Source organism: Populus euphratica, unplaced genomic scaffold (genome assembly GCF_000495115.2).
Source record: "Populus euphratica unplaced genomic scaffold, PopEup_1.0 scaffold523.1, whole genome shotgun sequence".
NCBI lineage: Eukaryota > Viridiplantae > Streptophyta > Magnoliopsida > Malpighiales > Salicaceae > Populus > Populus euphratica.
The window spans coordinates 107,443-115,766 of NW_011500402.1; the positions used below are offsets into that span (position 1 = coordinate 107,443).

At 33.5% G+C, this 8,324-nt stretch overlaps 1 protein-coding gene across 1 annotated transcript in view; it reads right to left on the reverse strand.

Moving 5' to 3' along the window:
• Positions 1-4,875: 4,875 nt before the first annotated feature.
• Positions 4,876-8,324, reverse strand: part of LOC105114439 (Acyl-CoA N-acyltransferase with RING/FYVE/PHD-type zinc finger domain-containing protein) — an 8,661-nt gene continuing 5,212 nt past the window's right edge. The window contains exons 10-18 of the mRNA XM_011010984.1: positions 7,116-7,326; positions 6,897-6,951; positions 6,717-6,773; positions 6,394-6,642; positions 6,069-6,148; positions 5,846-5,902; positions 5,669-5,762; positions 5,388-5,528; positions 4,876-5,284 (exon numbers count right to left, since the gene is read on the reverse strand). Coding sequence (XP_011009286.1) covers positions 5,177-5,284; positions 5,388-5,528; positions 5,669-5,762; positions 5,846-5,902; positions 6,069-6,148; positions 6,394-6,642; positions 6,717-6,773; positions 6,897-6,951; positions 7,116-7,326 — 1,052 coding nt within the window. The 3' untranslated portion in view covers positions 4,876-5,176. The remainder of the gene's footprint in view (positions 5,285-5,387; positions 5,529-5,668; positions 5,763-5,845; positions 5,903-6,068; positions 6,149-6,393; positions 6,643-6,716; positions 6,774-6,896; positions 6,952-7,115; positions 7,327-8,324) is intronic.

Here is an 8,324-nt window from a genome sequence, read left to right on the forward strand (position 1 = left end):
TCAAACAAGTGGACAAGTAGAGCTTGCTAATAGGGAGATCAAACACATTTTAGAGAAAATAGTTAACCCTAATAGGAAAGATTGGTCTTGAAATCTTCTCATGAATCGGAGACTAATTTCAAAGAAGAAAAACCATAAAAAATAATAAAACAAAATCCTAAAAAAATGCTAAAAAAAAATGCAGTAGCTTTAAAAAGGGAAAAGAAAGAACCAAGTCAACCTAAACAAGCAAAAGGAATCTCAGTTTAGCCCAACCATACCGGATTTTGGTTCTAGTTAGAGGGGATTGGCGAAAAGAGTCTTAGTCTATCTATCCTAACCACACATAGGATTTTGGTTCTGGTTAGAGGGAATTAGAGACAAAAATCTCAGTCTATCCTAACCATACATAGAGTTTTGGTTCTGGTTAAAGGAGATCGGCGAAAAGGATCTCAGTTTAGCCTAACCACATATAGGACTTTGTGCTCAGTTGAGGTTTCTAGTCAACCATGCTTTGAGAAAAACTCTTTTTTTACAATCCTTACTACATAAAATCCTTGCTTCGTAAGCACCATAAAGAGGAGGGCAACTGTCAAAACCTATTTTTAGGCCCCCCGTAAAAAATAATAAAATATAAAAAATCAAAAAAATATAAACAGTGAAAAATGATGTCAGCCCACCCTAAAAATGATTAAAAATTAGTTGAAGAGGTTAAAAAATACAAAGATTAAAATTTGTAGTATTTTATTAACTGATAACAGCACTATTGACAAAGAGAATTCAATTTGAGTAAGAAAAGTTCAAAATCAAATTTTTATGGACTCAATTAAATTTTATTAAAGGTTTAATTGAATTTATGGAGAGTTTGATTGCAAGAAAAATTGATTTTGGGGTCAATTTAGGCTTTAATCGGAAAAAATTAAAGTTCTAGGTCAAATTATAATTTTTGGAAGTTAATTTGATCAAATTAAGAGCTTAATTGCATAAATATTGAAGTTTGATGGCCAATTAGGGACTTAATTAAAGAAATTCAAAACTAAGAACCAAAATGGAAAAGGCGTGTAAGTAAAAGGGTTGAAATTAAAACCAGTCAGGGGCCCAATTGAAGAAATTAGAAGTTTATTGCTCAATTGAAAGTTAAATTACACAATATCAAGACCAAGGATCAAAGTGAAAAAGGCAGCCAATTATAAAGCCGCTGTTGAGTTTTTAGCAGAGATGCAATTGCATTAATTTTTAAATCAAAATTGCAATGTAAGACTTGATTGAAAAAATTACAAATTAAGGATCAAATTGAAACTTAACATGTTTTTACCGCCTTTCATTTAAATGAAATGGCGTGTTTTGACTAAAATGATGTCGTTTCATGCACTGTTTACAAAAAAAAAAAAACTCAAAACGGTGCCGTTTTGAATGGCATCATCATCTTCTTCCCCTGGACATGCGAAATAGGGGAAAAGGCTGATTTTTTCTTCCTTCCTCTGTCACCACCCTTAATCTTTCCAGCTGACACCTTCAAAAAAACACCAGCACCGCTTTCCATGTGTGTGGACGCACAGTGGTGGGGCAACAACATAGTGGTCGCCCCCATCCACTTGCTCCCCTATTTTTCACCTATCAAAACAAGGAGGCCGACCACCAGAAAAAAGGGGGGGGGGGGAGAAGGACCAAGAAAGAGAGAAAACAAGAGGGAACGAACCAAGAGAGAAGAAGAGTAACAGAAAAGGAGGAGGGAAGGGAAAATATAGAAGAATAAAGAAGAAGAGAAAAGGAGAAAGAAACAGGGGGAAGAGAAAGAAGCAATCGCCGCCTCTGCCACCATCAGCTCCTCTGCAACACTGCTGGACATCGCGAACCACCGTCAGCTCTGCCGCTTGAGGTTAGCCTCCTCCCCACCGGTTATGTACTTATGCCCTTCACCTGTATCTTTGCATGCAGAACATGATTTCACGTTCTGCTGTAAAAATGTAGCGTGGGTTGGGACATCAGCCCAGCCTATAGTAGATGGGACGAACCCGACCTAGCCCATAAGGAGAAGTTTGAATCTATCATGCAATCCTAACACTGTTCATTATTCAACCCATATCTCGAGTTTTAGTAGTCCAAATGCACCAATTTTTTTTATTAGAAAGCTGAGATAATTTTCTAAAATTTTCATGAAAACTATTTGTTCAAATTTTAATGTTAGCAATGACGTTTTGTACAGACAAGAAGATAAGGATTGTTACCAAAGTCAAGATGTGACCACCCACTTAACAATTAGTTATCAAATCAATAGTTCTAAATTTTGGCATATAAAAGGAGGTATTTTTCATGCATTTAGGCATCTTGGTTTTCAGATCATGATCATATTCTTGCTCTCTTTCCTTATATTTTTGTAATGCTTAAGTTTTGTTTTCATTAATCTCTTGTTTATGCCTTTCATTTCCTTTACTATACTTATGTTCTTCTTTTGTTTATTTATGTTTCTCTTCTTCATTATGTTTAGCTAAGTTTATTATACTAAGGTGAAAAGGTTTCAATAATGATGTTAAGATAAGTACAATATAAATTCAATATGGACTTCAATACTTATATCCTAAACAACTTGTTATTAATGTGTATTACTATTTTTATCTTATTAATTCTCAATACCTTACTTGTTAAATAGTTAATCTAAATTTGTGTTGTATAATACTTGGTACAAAAAATATTTGACACTTTCATAGCCAACCGTATGGTATAACTTACACTTGTGCTATGAAAGGAACCTGATTTTTTGTTAACATAAGTTAGCATCATGAATTGCTAACAATGTTTAAAAGTTTGGTGTTACTTAAATAAGATAATTAATATAATCATGTTAATAATTTATAATGAGCTATTAATGACAAATCATCCAATTAGAACCTTTTTTTGTGTGTGATTTTCAGTTGAGTAATAAAAAGAGTTTATATTATACTTATTTGAAAGATTATTAGTAAATTCTCTAACCTTGACAACTATTTTTGTCATTTTCATCTTCATATTAATTTTACATCTTATATGTTATTTAATTAACACCAAACTTTTAAATATTATTAGGAATACATGATGCTAACTTGTGTTAACAACAAATTAAATTCTTTTCATAGCATAGGTGTAGGTTATACTATACAGTTGGCTATAAAAGTGTCAAGCATTTGTTGTACCAAGTGTTATACAACACAAATATAGATTAATCATTTAATAAGTAAGGCCACAAATTTTTACAAGCTAAGACTCAAATCGCAGTTGTGATTGTGGCTCACATCTTCCCTTGGTTTTACGTCCACATATTAAGTTTATATTATATTTATTCTAACACCATCAGTGAAACCTTTTCACCTTAATATAATAAACTTAGCTAAATATAATGAAGAAGATAAACATAAATAAATAAGAGGAGAACATGATTATATAAGTATAATAAAGGAAATGAATGACATAAACAAGATATTAATGAAAGCAAAACTTAAGCATCACAAAAATATAAAGAGAGAGAATAAGAATATGATCTTGATTTGAAAACCAAGATGTCTAAATGCATGACAAATGCTTCCTTTCATAGGTCAAAATTCAAAACTATTGATTTGATGACTAATTGTTGAGTGGATGCCCACCTCTTGACTTTGTGACAATACTTATCTTCTTCTGTGAATAAAACGTCATTGCTAACATCAGAATTTAAACAGATAGTCTTCATGAAAGTTCTAAAAAATTGTCTTAGATTTTCAATAAATAAAAAAATCAGTGTATTTAGACTTTTAAAACTCAAAATATGAGTTGAACATTGAATAGTATCTAGGTTGCAGGACAGTTTCCAACTTCTCCGTTGTTGTTACCATTTAAACTCGAAAATGACACTTTTAAATCTTGGACTCTTCATAAAAGTTTTAGACTTATATCTTAGCTTTTCATACATATAAATCAGACCTAAATCCAAGTTCCATAACTCCAATTATGATCCAATAACCAAATGATGTTTTAGTTTAGACTGAACCAATATCTCTTTTCTAAGCTTAATCCTGTTTTTGTCTTTTTAATTTCAGTAGTTAAACTCATTAATCAATTCTTTGATTTATATAATAGGCCTTCATTTATAATGAATATTTACCATGAATTAAATGTATCATATATTATTAGACATATTATAAAACATGTTCTAGTTAAGGAGCTATTGATACTTCAAGTGTAAAATGATAATATAAAACTTTAATAAAAATACACTTTTAAGTACTAATCATTATATTCGCATGGATCATTTTTAAATTTTTTTATATAAAATATTAAAATTTCAAATATTTTTTTTGTAATTTTTCAAGGTTGACCCAGTTCAACCCGTGTAACCCAAAACCTGACTTCTTGATTAAGTCACCCTTGAATTGGGTTTAATAACTATAATTTTACTTTAAAAAAATTCTTTTTAATATTAAGATAACATATTAAATTATTGTCCCAAACATCATAACTTAATCCATTAAACATGCAAACCAAAACTCCATTTAATTTAATAATTTTATTCATTTTTTAAAAAAAATATATATTTTTTTATTTAATTGTATTATAACAAGAATATATATTTATAAAATCAAACACAAACAAAATACCATAATATTTATTTAATATTATGATAATCTTATAGAAAAACAAACCCAAATATATTATAATAACTAATTCAAAATAATTCAAATGTTATAAAAAAGAGAGAGAACGGTTGGATTGCTACTTTCGTTTTTATCTATTTGTACTTCACATCTGGGAGACTATTTTCATGTTCAATTTTATGCAAAAGGAGGATTACTAGCACTACATTTTGGACAATAAGAAAGCCTAACAGCTCTGGCTACCCAATTATAGCAACGCGGTTGCCCCAACACAAAGCTTGAAACAAAATTATTTGAAAGTAACAAAAGCAGCTTCTGCTTCTGAAATCAATTTTTAGATCCTTCAAAATTTTGGACACGCACGCAAGCTGCTCCGTACTTCTGTATATCTAATCAACTTTCTAAAATCCCCCCCTCTTTTTTTCCCTTTCTGTTTAATCCTACAAAAAGAATTATAACAGCCTATGAGCTGCTCCAACTATGAGAATATCTTGAGTTATTTTTTACTGTACACAGATGCCTAATAAAGATCCTGTACAGAAGGGAAAGTCCGTCAAAAAAATTGTTGTCATCAACTAAAAGCACCCTGACATTCAGCCGCCTTCTGATTTACCGACAACTCGGCACTTGGGAACCGGCTTTTGCAGCATTAGTGACCCTTGAAACTCCATTATCTGATACCTTTTCCTGTATTCCATTAGCTGCAATACAACAACATAAGCATTTGTCAATAATACATAAGGCGCATCATGAGAGTGGGTGCACACGCAGGCATGCATGCATAAAGCATAAACACACCCGTACCTCATCTTGAGTTATCGTGCTAAACCCAAATTTGTTTGTCCAAATAGATTCAACTTCTTCAGCTGCAGGAAGTACAAGATTCTTCACATTGAGAAACCCGAGTAGCTTTTCAATACAAGTAAACAATGTCTGAAAATAACCCTGCAGATAGAGAGAGAATACATGTTTTTCAGTCGGTACAGTCTTCTCCTTGTATAAAAATTAATTAGGCACCGGTACAAACAAAATACAAGTTCATCAACACATCTATGGTAAAATAAAGTGTCCATAGTGCCTGTCACCTGTCCTTGCGATTTGCTACTTGTTGCAACTATAGGCAGCTCAGCCAGTTCCTGGCCAAAAATTCTCATGACTGCCGCTGACACTACCTCATGGCTGCATGGCATGTAAAATTTCTCAGTGTGTAAAATTGGATGTTCTACAAAATAATGTAGGTAAGGTTCATCGATAATTCTTACTTAACCAGCAATACAGCACAGTACATGCCACCTAGATCCTGCCCTTTCATGTCCCCGCTGCCAAAACAATTAACTTAGTCAGTCACTCGAGAATGATTTGGCACAACTAGAAATAACCATGCAGAAAGACACTATAGAGTTCGAACATTTTACATAATAACAAAAAGTGTATAATATATATACATGTACTTTTTGCACCCACAAAGTATGCAGAACTGCTTACCCTTTAACCATGGACGGAATGAAGTCATGGTCATCACGTTTCCGTTTGGACTTATCCACAGTTATTGGAGCAAAGCGCTCCTGAGGTCCAGGAAAAAAAAAAATTAGTGCTTAGTAGCAACAAAACTTCCTCCTTATTCATTACAAGGAATGGACAGAAGAGTAATTAAAATTGAACAGAACTAAAACTGCAACTGCAGTTGTAGACCTTAAGCAGCATTCCACAAAAATAAAGGAAAGTGCTATGTGAAAGTCAACACAGTGAAGAGCAAAATGTTTCTGGCACAATTATTAACATCCAGGATTATTCTCAACACAGGACTCACATGGAAAATGGAAACAGCCTCAGACAGTAGGGATTCAGTAACATCAGAAGGATCTGTTTTCTTACTAAGAAGCCTCCATCTTATATCATCACCACCACCACTTTCTGAGGCACTTTCCTCGTGCTTCTTCTTTATAAAATTCAGGGAAGAATCAGGAAGCTTCTCTTCCCCACGGATAACCAATTTCTGCAAAGCAGAATGAATTCTTTCACATCCAGTGCAACAGAACCACTTTCCCGTTGGCAACTCCTGTTGAACAATTCAAGTCAACATTTTTTTCATTGAATAAAAACTTGATTTTGAGGGATAAGAACACATATTGCCTTCAGATCTTGCATCTGATGTTCCTTTAAACAGCCAACATGGAACTCCTTCTCACACTGCAGAAATCAAGCACATATTAATGCAAACCTGAAATAAAAAACACAAATAACAAAATACAGAAGTAGAGGCCAATTGTTTTTAAACTACATATATGCAGTGTTTTGATTTGCAGAACATACCTGATCACAGATAATCACAGTGCGAGGACCAAAAGTTCTTTCAAAATCATGACCTCTGCAAAGGTTAAAAATATGTTAAAAAATTACAATAGGAAAAGGCGAGAGAGAACTGCACAGATCAGTGCTAAACATAGCAACCAAACACCCAAACTCTTACAGACAAGACAAACAGACCAAAGGTTCAACCATATTCTAGATAGTAGGACCAATTAACTCAACCTGCAGAAAACACATCCACCAACTTCAGCCTCAAAAGTTTTGACAATACGAATGCATCGCCTGGTTATTTGTTCTATTGGATCAGTTCCTGCAACCCTTCCAGCTGCTATTGCATTGGCATTCCGCTCCACAAATTTTTCTTTCTCAAAAGTATTCAGGCAATATTTGCAGTACCATTTACCCTTAGGAATTGAAGGTAGGGAAAGACATTCTGCATGGCATAATTAAATATTATAAGCAAACAAAGGGTGGTAATCAATCAAATTATAAGTAGATTGCACATGCTGACCAAATAAAGAAAGCTGAAATCCATATTTACAATCCTAGTTTTTCATTCGCATTCCAAGATACAGCCTGAACCAGCAGATTAGTTTCAGATGGATGCTAGATGAAAACATGCATGTGTGCACACTTGCCTGAACATGCAGACACATGAAATTGTGTATACATTTATGCATGAAAGTAGTGAGGTGTGACGTTTTGGCATATATTCTATCTCTTTTCTTGCTTACAATAACAATAACATCAAATTTCCAGGGCTAGAAGCTCTCGCTTTTTACTCATAACAATGAGTTCCTGACACCTTGTCTTTTCTGATTCCCAATCTTCTAACCAACTCTGGGCCCATGGTGCCCTAAGTCTCTGCAAATACCACCTAAGCCACTCCAACTTCAAACTTCATAAACAAATCTCCAAAATCACAGGTGCTGAAAGTGTATAGAATCTCTTTCTTTATGTAGTGATAGCAGAAAGTGATGGTAGCTGGCATTGAGTGATAGTTAAAAGTGATAGTTGTCGGCCAATGCCAACATTAGTCATACTCATCAGGTGAGTGACGTTATAGCAGGTCTCTCAATATCTATGATGGAATTGTGACAATGTAAATACATGAAATCATTTGTTATGTTGATTGGCCAGAATTAAGGGGCAAGTTTTCACAAGAAACAATTATGTTGGTACTTGAAAGATGCTGATTTCAAAAAATATACATGTTGACTCTAATCTAATGGCATCCATAACAGATAAGTCAGCAATAGACATATTGATTCATCTTCGTTTTGATTAAACAACATTAACAGTAACAAACTTCCACAATGTGGAGCTTAATTAGGGGTGAGCAAAAAAACCGAAAAACCGATTAAACCGAGAAAACCGGAAAAAAAATAACCGAAAAAACCGAACCGAAAAAAAAAACCGATTAAACCGATT